Consider the following 27,523-nt stretch of genomic DNA (forward strand, 5'->3'; position numbering starts at 1 on the left):
AAAAAAAACAAAACACAAGTTCTCTGTTTCAAAAGAAATTTCTGTATAAAGCTTAAGCTGAACCTTTTACAAACGGCACTGCTACTTAGAGAGCTTTAGGAGAAAAGTGTCAGGTCACAGACTGGGAAAAAAACATCTGAGAGACTCACTGAGAAATCACATCACTCAAAGGACTTGGTCACACGCCCCCTCCCTGCACCAGGTGTGTCCAAAGGCACTCACAGGGACAGGGCACTCTGAGCTGGCACCCCCTGGCTCTGGGGGTCCCCAACCCCTCGGGCTCTGCTGAGCCCCCCAGCCACCCCCAGCTCCCCTCCAAGCACCCCCAGCCATGCCCACCACTGTTTCCAGTGCAATTTTAGCTTTGCCAAGTTAGTCTTTTACATTATTTTCCTTGATTTTGAGAGATAAAACAGGTATCTACACCAGCTGTTAGTAAAGCTCTTGCAGACAGTGTTGTGAACAGCACTACGGACATTTCCATACAATATACAAAACGCACAAAATACAGTACTTGGTTTTTCTGGCAGAAAAAAGGGGGGTTTCATGCCTGGTGAAGCAAAATGGGCTCAGATTTTAGGCTCAAAATACAGTATATTGGCAAACAGCGGATTTGGTGAGAACGAGGAGAGAAGCTACTTAGACCAACCAGGTTTTCATGTGAGAGCAGGTGGAGGTCGGGAGGGCTGGGATCACAGCAATGCCCATACAAACAGCTGCAGTAAATATACTATGAACCAGTGCAAATAAAAACAGTCAAAAATGCAGTTCACGAGTTTACAAAGTGCAAAACTCCCCAGTCCCCTCGTTGAAGAAACGCTCGTCTCTGACATCTTAAACATTGGTTTTAAAGTGGAATGAAAGAGTCCCATTGGTTTGTTTCACATTTCGGTGATTTAACATGTTAGAACTATCCCAGCCCTCTTTATTTGCAAAGTGAAATGAAGTTACCAATAACTTAATTTTAAAAGGAAAGTCACTATCAAAGAGGAAAGAAGCCTAAAAACTTTTATTAATTCCAGACATTTTACTGATGTCAAATAGGTTTAACTAAGCATGTAAAAACTGAGATCTTAATACAAAACCCTGTCCATTTAATTCAAATATGCTCCACATTTCAAAGCCAAAAATAAGGCCAATTCCTTTGTTAAATCAAAAGACTGCAGCAACAAGTAAAGCTTGCAGAAGTCTAGAAGCATTTTTTGTATTTTTTTTTTTGATTTAAAAAAGGAAAATTCAAGATTCCTTCTGACTATAAAACTTTCCTTTCAAAATTAAGGCTTTTACTTTATCCTTTTAAAATCCTGGAGGTGTCCATTCTCCCACAGTCCGTGGTACAGACACTGCTTCAGTACAGCTCAATGGACACAGTTTTTCTTTAGAATGCTTATTGCACTAAAAGATAGCAAAACAAGTTGTCAGTTTCTTTTTTTAAAAATAAACATGATTACATTTCTAAAAAATAAAAGTTGATGTTGACCATATGTTCTGTAATAATTAAATTAAAGCATTATTATTACTCTAATAAATATAAAAGAAACAAAAGGAAGCTAAACTTCAAACACACATACATATGAATCACATTAAGGTGTGAGAGGCAGCAAGTAAAGTAGCAGGTTTCTTTTTTTTCCAAAAAGACCTTAGCTCTAAAGTTTCAGTTCTGGTGGTTACTGTATGTCATCCCAGAAAACCTGGGACATCAGATCTCACGTGAAGCTTCAACAGATTTGCCTTGCCAGATAGGAAAAAATTGAAACTTTTGGACTAGGTAAAACAGCAGCTTTAGTAAATTCCCCCAGGGAGCAAGAAGAGTTGGGTCACTACTGCCTGGACATGAACCACGAGCTTCTTGGATTGCTTTTGAAAGGGAACTCTTGGAGCTGAGAACTCCAAAGCTGTGAGAAAAGACACAAAGGCAGCCGTTGGCTAAATTAGGTTCAAATTATTGGATTAGTGTGCAAAACATCTTCCCCCCCTCACTGTTTCCTAGCTAGTGCTGTACATTCCAATGCACTTGGATATGTTCACATTCGAATGCTCGATGGCAATACTGAGAGAAAGATTCCTCAATGCACGGGGGTTAAAAAACTTATTTTCTTTTTTTGCACACTTCCCTTCTCCAAACAATCACTGTGATTGTTCCTAAAAGGTGGTTTGTTTTTTGTTTTAAATTACACGATAGATTTTTAGTTTATTATTACTATTTTTTTTTTTTTTGCAACAATAGTTGTGCTGCCGAGCAACTTGAGGTAAAGGCAGAAGAGGGTTAAACTACGAGAAAATAATAATTAAAAAAAAATGATGGCGGGTGCTTCCCACGGGAGCCCGCCCCAAAAAAGCAGTTGGCTGGTTTCATATTGCATAATAGTGCTGTGTTCCTGGATGAAGTAAACAATCTTCCTCGTGTCAATTTAAGGGTGAGCCTCTCGCCCCTGCACAGCGTCAGCTCCAGCACGATGGGAGGCACAGCCCCTAAACCAACCCCCTGGAAACATACATTGTATGTGGCTTAAGTTCTCAGTTCTCCTCTCCGTGAGTGTCTCCCGGGTCATTGACTTAAGCGAAGTACATCGTGCGTAAGGTGTCTTGGTGAATCTGTACAGCCTTCGCCAGGGCCTGCGGGTCTCGCCCGTTGCTCTGTCCTGACACGTGGCTCCCTTCAGCACTGCAGGGAACGAGGGAGAGACAGGCAGGGCTGTAAATTGTATTAATTCGGATCAAAAAGCTGCTTTCGCATCTCTTCGACAGAAATCATTGAGGTTGGAAATGATCGCTAAGATCGAGTCCAACCTGTGATTGATCCCAACCTCATCACCCAGCCCCAGAGTGCCATGTCCAGTTGTTCCTGAACACCTGCAAGGATGGGGACTCCACCACCTCCCTGGGCAGCCCCTTCCAATGCCTGACCACCCTTTCCATGGAGAAATTCCTCCTGATGTCCAACCTGACCCTCCCCTGGCACAGCATGAGGCTGTTTCCCCTTGACTGGTCCCTTGTTCCCTGGAAGCCCAACCAGCCCTGGCTGCACCCTCTTGTCAGGGAGTTGTACAGACTGAGAAGGTCCCACCTGAGCCTCCTTTTCTCCAGGCTGAGCCCCCCAGCTGCTACTCTTAAGACTGACTCTCCAGACCCTTCACCAACACAGCACCAGTGACAGAAATGGACACTGAGAAATATCAACTCTTATATTCATCCAGCAACCTTGAAGCTTTTGACAACTGTCTTCACCATGGCTGCTCAGCTTGCTCATCTAAAAATAAGCCTTTTATAAATACATTGATGGCTTGAAGGTTAGAAAATATTTCTGACGTACAGAGCTAGATAAGTGGAAGCACTTAACATTTGGTTCATTCATGAACTACTCTGATCCTGAAGCAAAAAAATTAAATCCGTGGCTTGATTCCCTCAGACCACGTCAAAGTCATAACAAAATACTTCAGGAACTGAATTCTTTTAATCTGAGTGTTATTCAGTAGAATCCTCCAACCCACTCTGCTCTGATGTAGAGCAGCAGCTGCCAGGAGTGATGAACTTAACATTGCTCCTAGATGCAACAAAAACTAAGCACGACACCAGCAGGAATCACCTGCAGTCAGGTGTCTTTAGGCCTGAGAGTAGAGGAGAGCAGTGGGGAGGGGAAACTAAACCCTGAGCACAGGCTGTGATTTTACCTGTCGTGTTCCTTGTCCACGAGGTGGTAGCGTGCTCTGAATGCCACCAGGTGAGCGTAGTAGGCGGGCGCGGGGATGGAGACGGAGCGGGTGCAGCGCACGTACGTGTGGCACAGCTGGTAGGTCAGCAGCTGCAGCTCGTCTGCTGTGAAGCAGTTGTCATCCCACAGGACGTGGTAGTGGGAGGGACGGCTGGTTCCCTGCAGAGAATGGGCATGGAGGGTCACTTCTCTGGGTTTCCATAAACGAGGCGGGTTTTGATGTTCAGAAAGGGCCAGGCTATCTAGTGTGAACTCCCACATAACAGTTTTATGTTGGGCTTAAAATGTATTTAAAGATGAATAAGTCTAACATACACGTGACTGTATTCCTCTAAATGTTCTTGCTTGGATAAAACCCCTTCAACATAACCCTCAGTGATCAGCATCTGCTCCCAACATGATTAAACCACAATTACAGCACCTTTTACCTACCTTCAATTAAACTCTTTCTCACAGAGAAACATTCCAGAGAAATAACCAGTGCTTTTATATCCTTTCAGTTCCTGAGCACCCTAACTTCAAGTATAAACACTAGAAACTCAAATTAAATCTTACAGTGCACCTGAATTGGGTAAATAGTTGTGCTTTAGCCAAGCTACAAGTCTCTCTTTTTAAAACAAACATATCTGAAGGATCAATTTAGTTGAGGTTCTTTATGCCTCGTTATATTAAGCACAATGAGCTGCAACTACACCCAGCATTTCTGCTTCAACTTTGATGCAACTGTTTTTTCAAGGGGCTAAAATCCAGCTTGCTCAGACACAGTGTAAAGGTTGACAAAAAACCCATTGAAATTATTCAAAACTGGAAAAGAAGTCATGCTGAGCCAACCTAAACAAAACTGATGACAATGTGGCCAGACTCACAGGATAAAAATTTAAAGAGCAAATCTTTTTTTCACATTTTAAGCAGTAGCCTGATAGAAGTTAATTTTTTTCCCAGAATGTTACAAAATAAAGTGCAAACTTAAATGTGCACCAGAGACCACCTCTTAAGCAAATAATTCTCTAAGTCCCACAATAATGTTTTATCTCAGATAAAACAGAGCTAAAAGAACATTTCCCTGCTAAATAACTGTTAGTAAACAGGTGTCACAAAAAGGAGAAAAACAACATGTTCTAAATTCACATTTACTTACACAAAGCAACCATACCTGTATTCCAGCATGGCTACAGAGGTAAAAATCAAACTCGTAGGGGTGTGTAATGTCTGTATCTACAGTTGTCCCAGCTGGAATATTTCCACTTCGTCCAACCTAGAGAAGAGGTTTGGTAAGTGCGGCCTCAGCTGTTTATACAGCTCAACTGTAATGAAAAATATAAGTTTCTATTCACCACTGGCAAGGTTTCGGCACATGAAGTGCCACAGAACTGTTTGGAATGTGCCACTACATCAGCCTTGGAGGTTTGACAAGGACACTGGATGGCTCTCCAGCACCTTACACAACACTGCACCTCCAGCACAGCAGAACTTTCCAGCTCAGACTGAAGAGCTGCACAGACCTTTGTATTCAGAATTGTCAGCTTCAGTTTGGATTGACTAACTCAGAATAAAAAAGGTTCCACCATTTTGTACTTTCTTCTATTACGACTGCTGGAGATTGGTCCTGACTAGTCACATGGACTTCAGCTCCAGTGTGATGTTGTGGGGGTTTTGAACATACTTAAGGTCAATGATTTTTCAATTTGGGGCCCCATTTTATCAAATCAACACTTCCCTGCATGCACATTCAACCAGATGGATAGAAGCCCACGCTAATATTTTCTCCAGCAGCCTAAAAGCTCGACATGAAGCTTTCCCAAAAGGCTCCTCAGAGGGCAGTGATTACCCTTTCTGTTCTGTCAGCACAGAACAGCCGTGTGTGATGTCGCTTCTGCACCACAATGTAGGTTATTCCAGGCTGGTAATCCTTCTCCAAACTGATGCAGGCTTCTCTAATGGCCAGCAGTTCATAATACAAAACCTACAAGCACAAGAACAGAGGAATTTAGGTTTCCCTTCCACTGTAACCTACACACAACACCTACTAACTGGTGTAGTTAACAGTAGGTACAACTTTGGCACAGAACTGGTAATCTTGGAAAATACTTAGAGGTATGTGATTTCCCAAATTTGAACACTTCTCCTTCCCAGACAGGAAAACAGCTGCAACTCTTCTTACCCAACAAGATTAAGAAATTCTCTCCTTAAAAAGCCTCAATTATTTTGTGTAAATACAAGCAACTCAAACAGCACAAAACAAGACCTGCAGCTACTACGGAGCAACAGAACCTTCCAAGAAACCCACAACTGAACAAACCTGTCGGAACTGTCCCTCAGAGACCCCGTCCCTGTAGAAGATGATCCGGGTGGGCTTGAACCGTGTTGATTTGTAGAACTGGATGAGCAGCTCCCTGACCATGGAGGCCAGGTCCTGGATGATCTCCTGCCGGGGCCGCTGGACCCTCACCGTGGCACAGTACCGGCTGGGATGAGCATCCATGCTGCCTACAACCTGTGGGAGAGGGCAGCAGGGAAGGATTCAAGCTCAAATTTATACCAAAATAATTAAAAACAAAAATGCCAAGTGTGGCAAGTACAAGATGTTTGTGGTAAACAACAATTAGAGTAACACTTCCAGCAGGAACTTGTACCAAGACAGGTTTAACACCTTTTGACCCCAAGCATCCTGCAGTGCACCACCTGCAGAATTTGGCTTTTCACTAAGGCATGTTTTTATAATCCAGACAGACATTTTTCTGTGACATTTTCTCACCTTTTACACTGAGAAAAACCTCAGCTTCTCTTAATTACTTTAAGCACAGATGCAGTTTCCATAACTGCAATCAATGACAACTACAATACCAAGGGGACCAAATAGGAGAGGACTGACCAAGCCCCAATCACCACCTTGAGTTCCTGGACTGTACCAACACAGAAGATAAGAAATATCAAAAACATTTTTGCCAAACCAGGCCTTTAATTACACTTTTCTCCTTTAAAAAGACAAAAAATGTTACTAGCTAACATCACCAAGCTGTTGTATTTCCTTGAGACTATTTCTGCAGAAATGTATTATTTAACAATGCCATTTACCTTGATTTAAAAATTAAAGAGCTAAGGAACCGCTCTGAAGTATCAAGCAGTTTTTTCTTTTAAATACATGATTTTTAATATAATTGGGAATGTGAACAAAGAACTGGCATAAGCCCTGAAAGATATTTGATACAGACATAGTCCATGAGTTGCATTTAGTATTCTAACATTTACCCAAGATGACAAAAATACCATGTAAACTTAATAAAACTTACAGCAGCAATGGAAGGCTTCTTTCCATCTCCAGCTGGAGGGTGAGTGACATCAGCTCCCAAAAAGATCACTGGCTGCTGGAACACAGAAGGTCTTCAAAAAGAAAAAAGTGCTAAGTCACACTCATAGCTGAAGAGCTGCCACAAGGTCATTGCTCACCGTGGGGGTTGTTTCTGTCTCAGCCTTATCAGGTACCCGGGCCAAGGCTCAACAATGGGATCTTTGTGCACAAGAGGTGAACTTGGAACCCTCTCCAGCAGAGCCCAAAACACACTGCAAACACACTGCCAGAACTGGGGCATGATTCTGGTGGGGAGCAGCTCCAGGGCTTCCACAGAACGGCACAGCTGGGGGCTTCAGAGGCCCCGTGTGAGCCTGGGGTCCCCCAGACACCACTGAGCTACAGCACCAGCATACACATTATACTGTTCTCCAGGACTTGAGCAGCAGGATGGTTTTACACTGCCTTTAAAATATTCTTCCTCACACAACTGTTCCTCATTTCAACTTAGATACTGATCAGACATTTGACAAGAACCTTGGCTGAAGACCTAATGCACAGGCCAACCACCACTCTGAGTCTGCGCTGGAAGGAATTTAATTCTACTTCAAATACCACGTACTATTATCAGAAGAATATTTTAACTTAAAACTTGGCCACATTTAAATTTTGGGTGCTAAGCAGCAAATGTAACCACATCTGTTAAAAAAACCCAACGCAGTCTCCAGAGTCTTACCGTTGATGAGGTACAAGGATGTTGTTGATTCCTCCTAGTTTAACGTTAATCTTCAGGCACAGATTTGAGAGGGTCTGTGGAGATGTTTTAATGACGTTCTTGACCTGAACACACTGTGTGGCCATTCCCAACAGAGTGTCTCCCACGCGCTTCACCTCCGCTGGGAAGCAAATACAAGGAGACAACTTGAGTCCATTTGAGGTTATTGTTGCATTTTGATCTTAGATAAGTCACAATAATTTCACTGTACATACTCTGCAGTAACTTTTAACTTATCTGCACACTCAGATATGCTTCCAATTTATCTTCAGACACAAAACAGTGGTTTCTAATGCCTAAAGAATTATTCTGAGTAATTTTTAACATATGCTGGCAGCAGATTTCTCCAAATGATACCTGACCGGACAGGTAAAGACAGAGGTGTGCCCTTACCATACACAGGTGTCTTCCCTGGCAGGATGACAATGATGAGCTGAAGCCCTGAATAGGTGTTCTTGAGGTGTCGGAACATGGGCTCCACGCTGTCTGCACCCTGGGCATACTTGCAGAAGCACGGCTGGCCCTGGATCGGCATCCCGGCGTCCTTGGAGATCTTGCGCAGCTGGTCTGTGAAACCCCTGCAGGATGAGGAGATTTTTGGATTTTTGCAGTAGCAACAGTACACAATAACCAAAGCACAAATGGACAGAACCATCAAAGAAGGATGATTCCAAACAGCTTTTAAATCAGTATTCAAAAAAACATTTGTTATGGGAAGGCTGTACAGCTGTGAAACCACAGGCTAGAAAGGGCTAAAATATAGTCTAGACGCCTTCAGTACTTTGTTCAAGATGTCAGAAGGGACTATATACTGTGATGTTACAGGACAAACACCCCACAGTGTACCCAGTACAGTGTTTTAACCGTAGCTTCCAGCATGGAAGCAAACCAGCCTGGATTCTCCCCCTTACATCTCATATTAAATCCAGGTAAAATGCTCATTGCAACCCTACATTCATGTTTCACTCCATTAAGAAAACAGTCCAAAGCCTGAACCATGACATGCCTTACTTCAGAATTTCTTCTCTGCACTGTCTCTGTGTTGCAAAGCAAGCTATGGCCCACATCTTGATCTCCACCCCAGTGTGGAACTGTTTCCCTCGCATGTCCCACACGCCGTGGCTGGGTGTTGCCACGGTTCGATTCTGGGGAAACAAAAGCAACAGACACTCCAGTGACTGAAAAAGAAGCAGCCAGTGCTATTTGCAGTTTCACAATAACAAAGAAGAGTTTATTATTCAAAATCTGATCCCTGCAAAGTCAAAGGGTACAGGAAATCGCTCCTCAAAATGGAAACCAGAGGAAAAGCCAAAGCCTCACCCGTCCTCCGTACTGCAGCATCGGGGCTGGGAGCACACGTCCTGTCACATGGGCCATCTCATCCCTCACTTTGAACTGGAACTCTTGCACAAACGGATCTGCATCATAATTTGCACTTCTCACCTAGGAGAGATTTTTCCATGTTACAACCATAGGCTAACAGGAACATTGCAGAAGAGTTCTTACAACAATTTCATTGAAAAAGACTCAGACTTGACTGCTCAACACTATCAATCCCTCCCCAATGAAAACAATTACTACCATGAGATATATTGGATGAGATGGTTTCTGTTTCCTTCATTATTCAAGTGCTCATTTGCGGTTTGTTCGTTCAAAAGCATTTTTTTGAGCATTTCCTTACAGTAAATTAAGTGCAGAGGTGATAATGCAAGAGCCTGTACTATAGACTCATGCTATCGTTGTAGGCCATTTAAAATAAATTATTTAAATAAAATATTTTAAAAAGTAATTAAAATCTTTTAAAGTAAAAGGAGGAATGAAAAGACTAAGAGGTTTTGCCTGGATGTAATCCAGCCCCGTGTCACTCTGAGCAGTGTCCCACAGAGCTGGGATTGGGGCACTCACCAGTCTGCTGATCTCCTCCTGCCTGTCCGGGGCAGACCTGGCTGTTGCTTTTATCATGGTCGATGTCTGATTGTCTGTCAGCTTCTTGATGCACCTCTGGCCAGCCACGATGTTACACACCTGCAGGGGAAATCAGAAGCATTAATTCACACCAGGAGCACTCAGATCACACCACACTGTACACACGACACTATAAATCACAACCTCAATGTGTTTGAGCAACTGCCTGTTCTCTCTCATATTTCTACATTTTAAAATGCAGACAGTCTTTTGTGAAATTAAAGACTGATGAACATGTAAATACATGTATATTGCAAAGAGCATAGATTCCTAATGTTTTACAAACTGATAGAATCCACCTAAACCCAGCTGATCTATCAGAGTAAGGCTCTTACTTCTAAAGGCAGGTAGGTGTGTTTTTGTTCCTGTCCCACTTGCAGACAAGGAAGGTGAGGGTATTTCAGCTGGAGGTTGTATTTCTCTCTGAAATACTGTGCTACTGTCCTCTCCACAGTCTGGCCATTTTCTAGCTGTAAAGGAAAGCTGAGAGGACAGACATTTTAGTAAAACATTAGTTGTCAAATAACATCACCCCAAAATTAATGAACTATCAGGTCCTATTACTCAGTGTGAAACTACCACACATTTCATGCTCTGATAAAAAGCCTCTTACGTCTGATGACTTGCAGGCCGTCTCGTCACGTTACAGACACGGTACTTCCTCCTCATTGTCCCACAGTGAGTCACTTCTACCTTTAGACCTGCATAAAAGCATCAAAATAACTGATGCCATAACGACACAAACATGTATACAGGAGACACAAGGTTTCAAATGATAGAACGTAACAGCTTTGGGGTCAGCATCAAATAGCACAAACATAAGAAATTACTATTCTCTAAACATTTTTATTTTCATTATAATTTGAGTTCTGACTAATCCTGATTACTATCCTCAGAAAGTAATCATGATGTTGAATATTTAATGTTCAGTGTCTTCTGAATTTCATTTAGCAGTTTCATTTAAAAAGCACTGACTGAACTCGGACAGCAGTTTTCACCATATCCTCATGTTCTCATTCTCCATCTTGTAAATCTCCCCAAACTATCAGTTCCAATGTAATTGAAATTAAAAGGACAGAACCAGGTTTCTACTTTATCATCTTTCCCTCCAGCTTTGCGTCCACATTCAGCCTGTAATTTTCTTTAATTTCACTGACCAAGTTTAATTTTGCATTTTGAGCATCCCGTCTCGAAGCACCCAGCCCACACACCAGAGCCTCCAGACTTATCTCTGCCCACGATAATCATGACAGTGGCAGCTCCAAGAGGCTCTGGGGGCTGTTGCTGTGACTGTGCACACTCTGTGCTGTTCACACAGAGCAGCCTCAACATCTGCTGGGAGCACTGAGCTTATCACACGAGGGCTGCACAGCATCCACACGCTGCTGTCTTTCCCCAGCCCCACAGGACAGAAAGCAGCTAAAAACAGAGCCTTGGTACTCAAAGGATTCACCTCCAGTAGTAAAGTCTAATACTAGTGAAGTCTACTAGTAAAAGCCTTTGAGAGAGTAATTTGATGGTTCATCCTGTTGAGGTTTGTGTGGATTGTGGACAACTGACTGAACATCCACCCAAAATCAGGTCTCCAGGTCCCAGAACTAGACTGTGTTTAGTTTACTGGGGACACAGACATCACAAAGAAGCACTGACTGTACCTCCTTGCTCCCTGACAACACTAATTGCATCAAGAACATCAGGATTACTCAGAGGACGGCACAGTCAAAAATAAACCACTGCTGCCCTGACACGGCATTAAGAGAAAATAGAGAAAAGAAACCATGGGGCACAGTGACCACAGACAAGGGCTGATGAGCAGAGATATCTGCAACCCATTCCCTGCTCTGTCATTACTCTGCTGTGACACTCTCAAGGCAGTGCCCTCCCCCAGAGCTGCTCACACACAGCCAGCTCTAATGCAGGGCTTGTTTTGCTGTACATGGTCACGTCCTGGCTCGAGCTCTCAGAAGCTACAGCAGCAAAGACAAGTCTGAGAGCAAAAGGATAACTTTTCTGACTATGATAACAGAGCCTCTGAGGCACCTGAGATCAAGCAGAGGCAGTTTCTTGATCTCCAGTGTCCTGCCCAACAGAATGAAGATGGACAGATGTAAAAGGGGGCATGTTAGGACTAGCACGAAATAATTCCTGTAAGTATTTTTTCAGTCATGACTCTTCCGTGAGCACATCCCCTTACGACTACAGTTTAAATTTACTTTTTAGCTGCCCAGTATTTCAGTAGAGTCTAATCTTGCATCGAGTGTTTAAGAGCTGAGCTCCTTCATGGCTTTTCTCTCTGCAAATTACACTGGAACGAAGGATATGGGAAAATACAAACCCAAGTAGCATATATGGACTGAAACTACTCAAACCATCAGCTTATGCAATTCCTTTGGAATGGAATTTGGCCTTCAGCTGCAAGTGGTACTTGTTTTTCCACAAAGCAATCAGTTATTAGAATTCACTGTAACAACAGTCTTTCAAAGAATCAATGTTAGCCTTGAAATCAGTGTTCACTTTGCCACAGCACTGAAACAGCAGGAGCACACACAGAATTCCAGGTGGCCTCAGGGACCCTGGGTTAGGAGAGCTTGGCATCAGCCATTTCCCTTTGCCCAGGCAATGAATAAAGTGCTCCCTCTTTCCCTCTAAGTGACTGGGAATGTTTTTCAGCTCCCATTTCCGCAGAGCTGCATTGTTTCTCTCAAGATTAGAGCTGCACACATGGAAACCACAATTCTCTTGGCAGTTCCAGGCCCTTCTGATGCATGTTAACCAGGCTTCCACTTAAAACAATTCCCTTATAATTACCTTTACTGTGTTACCTGGGACAAAACCAACCCATTTTTACTCACCCTTTATCTCTTTGGTGAATTTTACTCGATGAGAATCAGTCAGAGGTCTTGGTTGTTCATCAATATTATGAATGTCAAGGACTTCACACATGAACTGAATTACGGGTTGTGCTTTGTAGAAGGCAGTGGCAGAAACTATGAAGAGCAAAATATTAAGTGTAAAAAAAACCCAGTCAAGGTATTGTGCTTCACAAATAGTTCATACATCAATATTTCTTAGAATTCCACATAAACCTCAGTCACATTTAGAAACTGAACAGCAAGTTCTGCAAGAGCAAAATATTAAAAAGCCAGAAGTGACACATCTGCCCTCAGTACAGTCATCCTGCCACTACCTGGAATTTCAGGGATTTGAAAGGGTTTTTCCCCCAGAGAACATTTATTTCTAGAGAGCTGCAATGCCCCAGAGAGGTATTCTCTTTCACCTCTGCATGAAGCTACAGAGACAGGACTAATACCTCTCTACCACAGACTTTTGAATATTAAAAGCTAACATAATTCAACATGCAATATCATTTTGTCAATTACACAATCTGCTCAATTACTGAAATAATATCTGGTGTAGACATGAGCACTATTTTGACTACGCACACATTGTGTTGGTGTAGTGGGGAGTGCAACCTTTGATCTATTCAAATCTCTTACCCTGCCCATAGGCTAATGACACAATCACTTTAAGGGACAATATACTGGTTTTAAGCAGGACAGCTGACTTATTTCCATGCAAGGAAGATCATAAATTACCTTATTGACAAGGCTATAAGCAACCGAAACAACATCTTTGGCAGGAAAGGTGGGGTGGGACTAGACAAGAGCTCAGACACAAACTGTTCCACATGTTTAAAACTTTAAATGGCAACAACAGAAAAGAAACACTCAACAAGCATTTATCAGTTTTCCAGATCTCATGTACCAAACCTGCCACACATCTGTGCTCATACAACCCAACATTCTTCAGACATGTGTCATTTGAGCAGCCTACCAACCTCACATGGTGCATCAGCCAACACCTCCAGATAGCTGAGATTGTTCTGGATTTCTGAGTGACCCCAAATCCTCACTCTCCCACCCTGGCAGTGTGTGTGCTCTCCCACAGCAACACTTTCATGGAGAACCTCATCCAAATAAACAACTGGAAAACCTCCAGTGATGGGATTTGAAGACAATTTCACAGCCTCAAATGAGGAAACAGAACAGCTCTGTGAATCAGCACCTACAAAGGGCTTAAAATTTCTCATTCACAGGAATGACTGAAAAACTTCTACTCCAAGAGTTACTATTACTCTACTTGCTAATGCTGGTAAGAAAAACCTGCCTCACAAAGTAACAGCACAGTACATCAATTGGTGTAAATTCATCCTCTTCTCCTACCTGAACTGCAGTTCTCTCAGTACCTTGCATACAAATACCAGCACTGGTTCTTTCTGGGACAGGTTGAGATTTTTACATTCATTTTTTAAACCACAGCTGCCGTTAGAAAGGCAATTTTACAAGAACAAACTGACTGACTTCAGTCACACGAGAATCACCCACAATTTACGTAAACCAGAACACATGGACTTGCAAATTTTCAGCAAGACAGCTCAACATCTGCAATATTTCATTATGCTCCAAGACAGATGCTAAACACAACCTGACTTGGAGTGCACAGTGTAGAGCAAGACAATTCACCTTGGGTTTATAAAGCATTTCAAAGACAGTGAGAACTGAATGTGAATCAGAGAAAACCTCAGGCAGCACCTGCACCTCCACCACTGACACTTTTCAATGAGGGTTTTACAACTAAGTGGAGTCGAGTGCTCACAGGACGCGGGTGTCTGACACAGGCACCAGTCGATCTCAGATCCATTCATCCGGGACTCAACTCAGTGCTGCAGAGCTCATGCTTTTGCATAAGAAAGCCCATCCCAATCAGCTCTATTCAGAGAAGTGTCTGGAGTATGTTTTACAGAGTTTTCTTGGAAGTACTGAGCTCCACTCACTGTGTACAGCTGCACAGAGACGCAGCGCAGCCGACCTGCCTCTGTCACTGGGGATGCACCAGCACTGAAATTACGCAGGAAAACAACCCCTGTGCAATTCCTTCTTATGGAGGGATACTGGTTTTCATACAGCAGCTAAATAGCTGCTCAAACATTGACATGAGGACAAATGCAAGGGAAAAAAAAAAAGACTAGAATTTCTAGGTAGCCTTTGCCATAAATGTCTGGTCTGAATCTCTGCCCTGAATCTCCACTTACCATCGATGTTGAGCATCATTTTCCACATGGCAGGTCGGACCGACTGATGGAACCCAAACCAGACCTCCCTGCCCCCTCCCAGGGGGTGGTCATAGCCTTCTGGAGCTGAGAAGAAGGAGCGGCCCACAGGGGTGTACCTGGTGAAACAGATGGCCACACATTTATGTTCTTGCTTTCCAAACATAAAATTTATGTAACAAACATTGTAACACACAGCATTATTATTTTTTGGCATTTTGTGCACCAGCAATCTGTGCCAAGAAGCAAGTATAAACAAAATACCCTGAATGCTTCTATTTCTATTGCAGTGCTTTTAAATTTAGACAAAAAACATTTACTATTTTTAGCAATGCACAAACCATTTTCACTTTTTACAACAAATCAAGAACTAAGTTAACTTACCCTTCCTGATCTTGTGCTTCAAGAGCGTGGAATCTCCACCATAGTAGAGTCTGTTCAACAGCCTTGTCTATACTGGCCTGACTCTTAAATACCATTTTTTCTATTTCATAGGGAACTTCTGAATACAAGATACATTGAGAGAAGCAAAAACTATGGGGGAAACAAAGAACTAGAGGAAATGATGTTTCTCTCACAGGTAGAAAACAGCTGCTCCTGAGCCTCCACACCTCCAGTTTTGTAATGCACAGGCATTTGTACAAAGGTTAACATCTTCAGAGCTGGGGAGTCTGAGGAACAGTGAATTCCACAAAACCACAGGGCACCGTTTTTAGGAGACAGCTCCACGCAGTGAAACCTATCAGAGCAAAGCCACTGTGCTGCCTAAAGCCAACAAACTTCAAAAGTAACTTTCATTGACCAAATCAAGCCAAATTAGCCTTCTCTAAATTTCAGGGTTCTGAGATAAAATAAGAAATGCAATCTTTGTTGGGACAAGTACCTGGTCCCAGTCATGTATTTCAGAAATGAGAAGTGTGCACTGGTGACAGTTTATCAATGGATTAAAGATACTCATGCTTTTCACAGGCACTGCATCACTTGGTTCAAGCAGAGCAGAACCAGTGCTACAACTCACTGGAACCTCTCAGCATTTCAATGAAGGCCTATTATAAATGCCTGCTGCTTCTTGATCTTTTCCAACACACACATCACCTGCTCTGCCTACAGAAACACTTGTACGGGATTGGCTACAAGCTCCTCATTCAGCTCACCAGCTGTGCTGCAAAGGGGAACGAGCAGTTTCTCTTTTCACCTGTGAAGAAATGGGGATGAAGGTCTCCCAGTGGGGATACTTCAGGTAAAGACAGACTGCAGGAAGACAGTGAACCTACTTCATGGAGGGGAGGTGTCGTAGCACCACATCGACAGCATGAACAGGGTTAGTGCTGATAGGTTTGTCTAGTTCCAGAGGCTCAGGCAAGGTTCTTCCTGTCAAAACTTCATGCAGCAAGTGCCAGCTCACCCGAGAAACAAACTTTATTGACACTTTGAAGGGACGATCTTTTCCACCTTCTCCGGGTAGTGTCACATCCAAATCCACCTGGGAAGGGGAGGAAAGAAAGAAATAAAAAGCAGCTTTTTAATCTGGAGTCTGGTAGCCTTGAGATTCCACTCCTTCCAATAACTGGGCCAGAGACTCAAAAACTCATATATTGAAGATACAGCACATTTGATGAAAGTACATTATCAAAAGTGAAGAGAACTGGGCCCTGATCAGGCAGAAGAGGATAATATAACTTTTTGTCACCTCAAATCATAAAGCAATACATTCTAGAAAAACTCTGGCTTGTTTTTTCAATTCATCACAAGATCATGTGTTACAAGCTGTAAAATGAAATGTTTTAATAGGTTTTGCTGTAGAAAGCAGCTCCTAAATTCTGCAGGAAGTTCTGAATGCAACTGTTACATGAACATTTACACACACTGGAATTTGCAGGAAATATATCAGAAGGACTCAGTTTCACTATAGATATTGTAAGATACTTCCACCTTTTCTGAAATCAGCAATATTTAAAGTTGGGTTTTTTCCTTTCCTATGAAGTTGCTACCAATACAATGTCTTCCCAGTTATCTTACCCCAGTAGTGGCCACAGGAAGTGGATTGGCTGTATAGAGGCTTCTTTTCCCATCATAAACTGGTCTACGGTCCCCAAATATTGTCACTTTAAAATGCTGCACCATAGAGTCCACCACATCCCTGGAAAAGAGGATATTTACATTGAAAATGTTTCTGAAGAAGGATCAGACCTGAGCTGGCTCCCACTCCCCGGTGTTTTGCTGAAGTACTTGCAATAAACAATACTTGAGTGAATTATAAACACCCACTGCTATTTCAAAAGGTGCTTCACATACTTTAACTAAATAAATAAACACTGTAGAATAAATGCAAATGCTCAGATACTGGGGAATATTGGTACTGAAGTAAATTCAGAAATTCCTAGAAATGACTAAAGCCTTTGCATCATCTTTATTATTGATAACAAGAGCACTGTTACCTTTGAAAAAACCCACGAAGTGGTAATGTGAAAAAAAGAGCACAAAGCCCCAACAGGAAGCTCTGCTAGTTCATTGTACTGTCTGCAGCAATGTTTATCTGCTCCTCAATTGATGAGAGTTTTGAATTCTGCCTACACTGGTTATAAATATAAGATGCCCTAACAAAAAAGGCTTGACTTTAAGTCCTTAATAATCTGGGTTTCTACAAAATCATATAAAGGCCCGATCCAATTTGCACACAATTATATTTGCCTCCCTTGCTTTATTATAAATTGATGGCAGTAAAGATTAACCTGACACAAGCACTGAAATTACACTTGAAAAACCATCATGACATTTTCAGCTTATACAAAAATGCTTCTCAATGCAAGTAGTAGATAAAAAGAGACTTTTGGAACACCTCCAACTGTAACAGACCTTTGGGATCTGAATTCTTTGGGAGGTCTTGGTGTTTAAGTGGCACAGAATGGAAACACTTTCTTTCAGCAAGTGCAAACCAGCCTTCCTGTACAGCAGCTGGTACCACGTCCTGGCCAGGCAATATAAAGCCAAAGTACTTCAGGAAGATGATAAATATTGACTTCCTCTTCAAGCTGACTTCCTCTGAAAGCACCACTTTCACCTCTCAGCTGGGAGGTGGGGAAAAGGAAAGAAATTCTCCCTTTCACAGCTCTTGATGTCACTCAACATTCCCACTGGCATAATTTACAAAATAAAAGCATCTTCTCACCTGTTCACCCTCCGAGGACACTTATCTGGTTTGATATCCACCTCATAGAGGTAGACATCAATCTTTGGGATTTCAACTTGGAAGCAGTTGGCCAGCAGTTTAATGGGTTTGCCCATGGTGCCATAGCCGGGACGTCGGGGCACCATGAGCAGGGGCTGTGCCCCCACGGGTCCTGTGAAGGAAAATCCCACAGATTAGGAGAAAAGCACAACAGACAATCCCCTGAACCAACTCCCAGGACAACCAGGTGGGTCACCAGAGCCAGCACACTCGAGGAAAGGAAATCAGCTGTCTCCAAGAGTGTGCTGCCCATGAAATTCCAAACAAATGCTTGCCCATTATTAATCCTTAAGCCTCCACCTACATCTAGACTGTTCTCTTACTCATGAGCTTCAGCAAACAGCATGAATAAAACCAGGAGGCTTTGTTTAGATTTCTTAAAAAAAAACCCAACCAAAAATCCAAAAAAAACAAAATACAAAAAAACCCCAAGCCCTTAAACAAAAACTACCCCAAAAATAATGCAGAAAGTTTTACAAGTCTTTTCTGAACACCCTGGTAATGACCAAGTGGCTGCAGAGTACAAAAATACAGAAGTAGCTCTGGACTGATGCACAGGATTTGAGATAAACTCTTAATTTCAGTGCCAATATCAGCTTAGTCTAGGAAGACAGATTATTCTTGAACTTTGCTGGCTGAAAATGGATGAAGAGTAAGACCATTACCATCCATCTAACTACCCCCATAAAGCCAATTTGCCAGAGGAGTAAAGACTCAGATTAAGACAGGATTGTAAAACTCTTGATTCCTTGTAGGCTAGAGAAGAATACCCAGAACTGCTCAGAGAAACATCCAAATCTACACTGAGATGGGTATTTTGAAAAGTAGCTAAAATACCTGCCCAGATTTGTTCCAGTCTCATCTATTTAATTTGCTTTGCATCATTTAGGTGAGAACCCTCCACTCAGGATTTGCATTACTCATGCCTCACAAACCAAACGCAGTAGTAAACACAGCCCATTTCCCAGAATTTCTACTGGTATTTCCACTTGTAAATACCTCTTTCCAGTTAAGAAACAACAACAAACCCCAAATGCTTGGTAGCCTGAGTTCTAAGAAGTTACTGGTGGTACAAATGTCCTGATTTACAGAGCATTTGAGTGAGGTAGTGCAAAGTTCTCCCCTCTCCTCCCACTCGGTGACGCAGGCAGCGATTCCAGCCCACTCGTTTTCATAGCAGAGTTAAAATGTCAAGTGCTGGGTAAAATGGTTTTTTATTTTCCTTTTGATTAATCTCCATAATTTCTGTAAAAAAACCTGTATTATCTTGAAGGAAATCACGTCCTGAGAGCAGGTGAACATCAATGCCAAGTTCCTCTGTAACATTTGACTGGCTCTACCCAGAAAACTACTGAAAAATTCTGAGTTGGGCTGGCTTGGAGCCACGAGATAAAACAAAACAGAAACCAAGAAGCATCATTTAAAACCCGCTCACAGACTCTGCTTATGCAAAACTTGTTCCAAGCATCTGCTCTCTTCAACTTTTCCTTCATTTTAATACTCTCAACATGAGTAAAAGCAGCCCTAGAATTTACTCCAGCTATATTTGCAGAATTATAAGCATAAGCAAAAAAGAAGCTACTACTAAACATTTGAGTGGCGTAAACAAGTCAACAGTTCATTTTAATATTCTGAAGACATACACAGCATAGTTTATATTTAGTTCCTATCTGTAGGAAAGGCTAACAAAACTGCTGAAATAAAGATAACATTAAAAAGGTTCTTTTAGTCGGGTCAGCCTTGTGTGTCATGCTCACTCTGGAAGAAGTTAGAATCCAGATTTTGGCAAAAAAGGAATTAAGTGACCAAAAAATGAATCAGAAGTGCAGGTCCACACACTGTTCAGGTGTAATTTAAAAAAAATTCAGCTATTTTGCTATTATTGTGTGAATCATACACTCCCTTGGACAATTGAAGTTAAAAACATGAGTATGCCAGTACTGCCCAAATACAGGAGCACCCACTGAGAAGACCCTGCTTTCAAGACACACTGACTTGCCATATTCTCTTGTGAAAGTCTTGTGTCAGTGGCTTCGAAGCTGTGACTCAAACCCCAATAAAACACAAATAACCAGCGACGTTCCGGGGATGGTTCCGCCGCCGATCTATCGGTGACTCACCCAACCTCATGCCTAAGCCCTGTGTCAAGCCCGTGGAAATAAACACACAAACCAAAAATATTCAAAGTACTATTATTCTACAGAGTACAGGATGCCCGAGTGGCAGATCCTTTCCTTCAAGCCCTTTTTAACCACTGCAAAAACAAAATGGGTCAAGGCTTGAAAACCTTTCCCAAAGCAGCAGCGCTGTGAGGTCTCCTCCACAGGGGATGGAGCAGCTCCTCGTTGCTTCCAGAGAGTTCTGCAATGCTCAGCTGCCCACAAGCTTGAGAGGAGAAACTTCTTTGTGTGAAAGAAACCAACACACGCTGCCATTACAGCACCAGGTATGTGCATACCATGGAATTATGTAATGGTTTGGGTTGGAAGGGACCTTAAAGATCATCTCGTTCCCATCCCCTGCCATGAGCAGGGACACCTTCCACTATCCCAGGTTGCTCCAAGCCCCATCCAAACTGGCCTTGGGCACTCCCAGGGATGGGGCAGCCACAGCTTCTCTGGGCAACCTGTGCCAGAGCCTCCCCATCCTCACAGGGAAGAATTTTCTCCCAATATCCCGTCTATCCCTGCCCTCTGGCAGTGGGAAGCCATTCCCTCTGCCACTCCAGGCCTTGTAAATAGTCCCTCTCCATCTTTCTTGTAGGCTCCCTTCAAATACATGCCTAGGATGTTCTTAAAGATCCAAGGAAAATCCCCAAACCAAGTCTGTTCAGTGTGATGGAGCAGAGCTCAATTCACAAAACCAGCTAAGCAAAGTCCCCAGCACTAATACTCAACTGATTTATAACAGAAAACAATGAACACACAAAACAAGAATGAAAACTGGTGTCTCAGACAGATTCTTGGAAGGCTTTTGTGCAGCAAGCGAGCACGTCTCAAGATCATGGAATGATTTGACATGGAAGGGACCTTAAAGCTCCCCCAGTTCCACTGTGGAAGTCCCTCTAACGGCTCCAACGAGCTCTGAGTGAGAATCTTTTCTTCCATGGAAGTATCGATGTTCCAATCAAGCTTAAACACAGCCAAAAGGGACGGCGATTCCTCGGCAGCCCAGCCAGCACACGGACATGTCTGGCCTGCATCCAAACACTGGCTGCACCTACCTAGCAACCAGAGAAGCCCTGTCGGAATAAAGCCTGAACACAACGAGCAGGAGCTCAGAAACCTGCAAATGCTTCCAACAGACCATTGTACGAAAAACTGCAGCTCCTGGCACACGAGACGTTTTTACAGAATGAAGAAAAACCCTCCTCTCCAGCAGGATGCTAATAGGAAATGCAGATTTCCTTACAGAAAGGGCTATGCCCACCAAGCTTCCAGAAAAAAAAAAAAATTATCCTCATTCTCGCTGTGGCTTCAGCATTATAAAGTCAAACTGTATTAACAGAGATAACTTAATAGTTTTATTTTTGTTTATACGACAATTCTAAATCCAACTGGATGGGTGCTGGAACAGCCCAAAACACATCATCAAGGCCTGAGCAGGTAAATACAACTTACTGTGGCTCAGGAACACGAGGCAGATTTGTGGAACCGATCCCAGCCTCAGGCTGGAGCTGCACCGGGGAGAGCTAGAGCTCTCCATGGAGGGGGAAAAATAAAAGATTCCCTTTCACAGGGCCCCTGGCCTCTACTCAGAGGCCCAGCCTGTGGAGCTCTAAGAAAATCTTATCACTAGCAAAAAATAACCTAATTCTGGATTAAAAAAATACGTAGAGAAGGTTTGATTCAAACGTCGGTTTCAATGATCGAGCTCCATCTGCCAGAAATCATGAATTGCCTCATTTCTGTCACTCGGCCTTGCTGGGTGGCATTACATTATTTATGAGTAATGCAATCCATGTTTTCTAAACATTCCTCCTTGCAATTTAGGGTTTGGTTTTTTTTTTTCAAGGTTTCAGATCCTAAGTCATGTTCAAACTCATCAAAAGCCAACGTTTTGATGCCGTGCTCTGTGACTGCCAACTGCACAAGCAAATACTGGTGTGGTAACTCATTCTGGCCTAATGGATTTACAGAAAACACACTGAAGTGTTTTGGGAGAATTTAAAAGACAATCAATGCTTCTGAACCATTAAAAAAAAATTTAAATACAAAAAGCTTTAAGCCCAAAAAAAGCAGCTTATATGCACATAGTGAAGTTAATACCCAATTGCTTTGGGAGAAGAGAATGTGCCAGCCCACACAAACCCTGCAGAGTTTTCCCTGGAAGGTATTTCCACAGACCAAAATCAGCAAGGTAAAAATTAGCTCAAGAAATACTCTGACACCTTCATCCCTGAGGAAGTAGAGCTCTGAGGATGAAACAATTTGTAAAGTTCATACTGTGAGTCAAACAACTTCCACAGCAACTCCAGAGGAAATCTGCCACTGTATCTCAGAGTAGAATAACTTCTGAAGGCAACTATGAATCACCCCCTTCCCTGCTCTACCACACCCACAAAAACGGGACTTTTAATAGGCCTCCCAAATCACTACTCTGAATGAGAGAAAGGTAGAAAAGCCTCTTCTCAGGATTTTCTCTGCCTAAAGTTTGTATGGAAAATAAACAGAGCATTAAGGATGCCTGCAGTGCTTCATTAAAAACTGAAATTTAAAAAAGAAAACCAAAAAATTTAACACAAAAAGCTGTGAGCTTTGAAAGAATAATGGAGGACACGGAAATTAAGACAATGAGCACTGATACAACTTGGTTACACCATGGAGCATCCCCTGTTGGTTGAGTCTCCCTGCTTTTTGGAAATTTATTGAACATTCTCCTGGTGGAAGTACAATGCCTGACCTGTGCTGAGAGCAGCTTTTCCTTCACTTTCCTCACTGAACATTTTATTGCTGTTCCTCAGTTTGGTTCCACCACAACCCACACCCTGAGCAGACACCTTCACATCCTGCTCCTGCTTTCAGTGATGTTCAAATTCCATGGACCAGGAGAGCCACAATCCTTCCAGATTCCTTAGCCTAAGCCTCCCACACAAACAGGACATCACCTACAGCACTGCTTCACCCAAGATGTCCTGGCACACACTTCCACACTTTACTCCAGGGATTCTCACACACCAATCTTTATTCCCCTCTCTGTTTATTTTATCCCATGTTTTTCCTTCACGTGCAGAAAACAAAGCACAATCTCAGTGTCTTTCTCTCTTTCATGACAGAGCTTTAATCCTCATTCGTTTCACCAAGGATGGTTTGTGTCCTCCTGTTCCAACACCCCAAGACTTGGAATGTGAACACTGCACTTAACACTTCCCTCATCACAGAGCAGACACAGTGCTGGACACTGCCCAAATCCACAAAGAACACTCTGCAGCAGCTTTGCTAAAATCCAACATATTGCAGCCTGACAACAGGTAAATTCACTCCAAAGGAAAACGAAACCACTTATGGGTTCCTCTTGCAAATCTGTTTATCAGGAGACAACTACAACTGCACCAGGTTATAATTAGAGTTTATTTAACACCGTGTAAGAGAGCATCGTATGAATTCCACCAGATTGTTAAAATCCTGCATCTTCAAGTATTCTCAACCCATCACAACCTCACGCCAGGCAACACCTAAGGTAGGGAGTTTTTCCAGCCAAATCCATCATTGTCCTTAAATCTCCAAGTATGTTAGAAAAGGCTCTCCATATGGAGATGGGAAGGCACATTTTGTGTTGACACCTTTACTCTCAGCTTCAGATCTTCACCACCTGTGGTACCTATTCAAGTGACAGACACAGAACTCCAAGTGGCTTTGGACATTCCCTTCACCATCAAGGTACAGCCAAGGAATTGCTGATTAAACACTGCCCAGCCCTTCTCCGCTGTTCTGCTGGACTTGGAATAAATTATCTTGAAAAACTGAAACTGAACTTCCTTCTCCGACCCTCAAAATCCATTAAAACCACAAAGCTGATAAACACCGAGCACGCGCTTTCCGGCAAAGAGATCAAACGGCCAAAAATGTGAAGATTTTTATAGAATCACAGATTTGAGTTGGAAAATACCTTAAAGCCCATTCCCATCCCACCCCCTGCCATGGGCAGGGACATCTTCCACCAGCCCAGGTTACTCCAAGGTCCGTCCAGCCCGGCCTTGAACACCACCCAGGGATGGGCAGCCAGAGCTTCTCTGGGCAGAAACCACCTCGGGGTGATTACTGTGAGGCAGCACACCCAAAGGCACAGGAATTCACCCCAAAACCCAGCGTGGCGACCCGCAGGGGCCGCACAGGCGGTGTGTGCCCGGCAGGGGCGGCCCGGGGAGCGCTGCCCGGTCCCGGGGGCTCCGCGGGTCCGTCCCCCGGGCACCGGCACGGCGCGGGTTACGCAAGCCGGGCACACCGGTTATGAAATACCGACGATTCCTCCTCCACCCCCGGCACGGGGAGCGGGGCACGGGGAGGCTCGGCCGCGGCTGTACCCGGTACCGGGGCCCTCCCTCCCTGCCCGCGGGGCTCGGCTCCTCCCGCCCGCTCCCGCCCGGGATGGGCCCAGCCCGGCCGCGGCACCGGGACACCGGGAATTGAGGGCGGGATGGCGCAGGGGGGGCCCGTTCCCCGACTCCGCCGAGCCCCGCCGGGCCCCGCGCTCACCTGCGCTGCCGATTTCCATTCATGGAGCTTGGGGCGCAGCCGCTCGGGGCTGCGGCGGCCGGCGCGGGGCTGCGCTGGGCGGCGGCGGCGGTTCCTCCGCCGCGCTCCCTCTCTCCCGGCTGGGGCCGCTCCCGGAGCCGCTCCCGTTACTCCCGGCGGTCCCGGCCCTGGCGCGGCGGCGGCGGAGGCGGAAGTGGCGTGGCCGCCCCGCAGCCCCGGCTCGCGCGGCCGCTCCCGCCCCGCCGCGCGCGCGCGCGCCCCGCACTGCCGGAAATCCCGCCCGCGCCGCCCCCGCCCCCCCGCGCGCGCCCCCTCAGGCCCTTCCGGGGGAAAGGGGAAGCGCCGCCGGAAGCGGGCGGGGCGCGAGCCGGCGCGGTTGCCGCGGCAACAGCGAGTGGGAGGGAGGCGGGAAAGGCGGCGGGAGACGGCGGGGCCCTCAGGGCTGAGGGAGGGCTGGGGGAGCCCCGCAGGCACCGGCGGCTCTTCTAGAGCGGGGAGGATGGGGATGGCACACCCGCGACGTGAGCCCGTCGAGAGTCGTAACGGAAGCACCGCGGAGTTATTGCCGCCGACCCCGCGGTGTTGTGGCGTTTCAGTACAACGCGTTATGTCTGCGGCGTTTTCTCCCCGCCGCAGCAGCTGCCCGTGTGCGGCGGCTTTGAGGGCTCCCAGCCCGATCCCCAGTGAACTCAGCTGGTGTTTTCTCAATCCTCACTAAACCCGCCGGGAGAGGCCCCCGGCCCCGGTGACGCCCGAGGGTTCCCATAGAGGGACATGGACACGCGGGGTGTGAGCGCCGGGAGCCGCCGGCACGGCCCGCACGGTGCCCCCGCTCGGGTCTGCGGGGCCTGGAACGAGCAGCCTGAGCCTCCTGAACCAGCCAGGGAATGGGCACGGCCCCGACCCTGCCACAGCTCCGGGAGCGTTTGGACAACGCGCTCAATACAGGGTGGGATTGTTGGGATGTCTGTGCAGGGCCGGGCACTGGACTGGATGATCCTTGTGGATCCCTTCCAATTTAAGGATATTCCATGATTCATGATTCGGTGATTCACTGTATCAACATAAATTCAGAGCTTATGCTTGGCCTGTTCTCATTTTTTGAGACTTTTTAGCGATGTTCAGTGCCACTCCGTTAGGGATTTGTTACACAAACCGGCAGAGGCGTGAAAGGGGCAAGTAGATTAGAATGTGACAGACGCAACAGGCTCAGTGCTGAGTCAGGCAGTGACACCTTTATCTCTATTTCCGTTGCCCTCAAAAGATAATTTTTTGATTAGAACAGTATATTGGGACTTACCCAAGTGGGTTTGAACTTTCTACTCATTGTGAAGAAACAACGTCACTTTTTCTGGTAGTGAGAGGGGCCCTTTCCCCTGGGAAACAACAGGGAAGGTACTAAAGAACTGGAATTGTGGACTAACAGAAGTTAAAGATCCATAATCCAAAATTCAGGGTCATTATTAAGAATTGCCATCCTGAAGACTCCCAGCTGAATTAGTCTTTAAAAGCATAAATTTAGTTTCCAGGTAGGTGACACAGTAAGGATTTTAAACCCATACAAATTAAAGGTAACCTACTAGAATATTTCCTTAACTGAAATCGGGAGTGGGAAATGTGATCTCCAGGATGAAGCAGATACGTGGGAGAGAGGCATCTCTGCAAACACGCATTCCTCAGGGGCAGCACATCTGGCCCCACAGCTCGGGCACTGTAATCAGCACCAGGGCTGGGGCTCAAATGCCAATCTAACACTTGAAACCAGTTTTCTGACCTGTTTTCCAGGACTCCAGACCCAGCCGCACAAGGCACGATTTGCTGTTGTACCTCACACAAGTAAAAGCCCCTTTAAAACTGCTTAAGAATCTGTTACATAGTAGGAATTGTTTAAAATAGGTGATACAACCCACAAAGCAGCCGGATGTGTGCAGGACCTGTACAGGTGCCCAGCTCAGGACAGAACTTTCTGGTGCTGCAGTTAGGTAAATTAACTGACAAGTGCCTGCATGCCATTAGCAAGCACTTCCTTAAGATTCCTTGGCATTATTCAAAAACCCAGTTACAGCTCAACTGCTAAATCATTCATTGGCTTAAGGTCTGCCCTGCACCTTTTTAAAGTAAAACAAAGAACTCCTCTAACAAAGAACTCAGAGAATGGCAAACAACCTCCGGTTTTGGACCCTAAAACTCAACCATAAGCTGCTGGCATTGGACATTAGGATGTTTGCAAGAATTGCAAAGCTGGGAAATGTAAAACGTGATGGGAAATGCAAAACATGAGGCAGTGCAGAAACCCAGAGGATCAAGTTTAACCTCAATCCAAAAGCAGCCTGAAATCTGTCCTTAAAGCACCTCAGAGCCAAGAGCTCCTGAAGCACTTGGTGAGGCTGGAGGAACAGCAGAATTTGATGTACATTTCTGTTATCTAATAACCCAAGAGCCCAAAATCAGTCAGTTCTGAGGTGACATTTTAATAAAAAGTGGAACTGTACTGTATTCCCAGAAGTTTTAAGCACATTTCTCTTCATTTAAGTGTTTCTCTCATTGAACTGAGATGGGGACAGTGAGGGGTGTTGGATCCTCCGCAGTGTCTGATGCAATTCAGCTCCAGTCAGCGTTTCCCTGTTTGTCCCCCAGCCTTTGCTGAGGGAATGGTTGGGATGTGCATGTCCCTTCCCCACACGATGTGACTCAGGAGTGTCACCCCGACATATTCACATTGCTTTTATTTAGGTCTTCTGCCAACAG

The 27,523-nt window shown here is 44.5% G+C and overlaps 1 protein-coding gene across 1 annotated transcript; it reads right to left on the bottom strand.

Moving 5' to 3' along the window:
* On the bottom strand, positions 1 to 24,821 carry AGO3 (argonaute RISC catalytic component 3). The gene is made up of 19 exons (XM_083879417.1): positions 24,776 to 24,821; positions 18,021 to 18,192; positions 16,871 to 16,991; positions 16,126 to 16,334; positions 14,834 to 14,970; positions 12,594 to 12,728; positions 10,355 to 10,442; positions 10,077 to 10,224; positions 9,682 to 9,801; positions 9,097 to 9,219; positions 8,788 to 8,921; positions 8,170 to 8,354; positions 7,738 to 7,897; positions 7,003 to 7,093; positions 6,012 to 6,206; positions 5,541 to 5,675; positions 4,866 to 4,967; positions 3,672 to 3,871; positions 1 to 2,665 (listed from the first exon to the last, which is right to left on the bottom strand). Exons 1-19 carry the CDS (start codon positions 24,792 to 24,794, stop codon positions 2,557 to 2,559), a joined length of 2,583 nt encoding a protein of 860 aa, XP_083735543.1. The 5' UTR covers positions 24,795 to 24,821; the 3' UTR covers positions 1 to 2,556.
* Between the last annotated feature and the right edge of the window lie 2,702 nt (positions 24,822 to 27,523).

Source organism: Zosterops lateralis, assembly GCF_965231275.1.
Source record: "Zosterops lateralis genome assembly, chromosome: 28".
Classification (NCBI taxonomy): Eukaryota; Metazoa; Chordata; class Aves; order Passeriformes; family Zosteropidae; genus Zosterops; species Zosterops lateralis.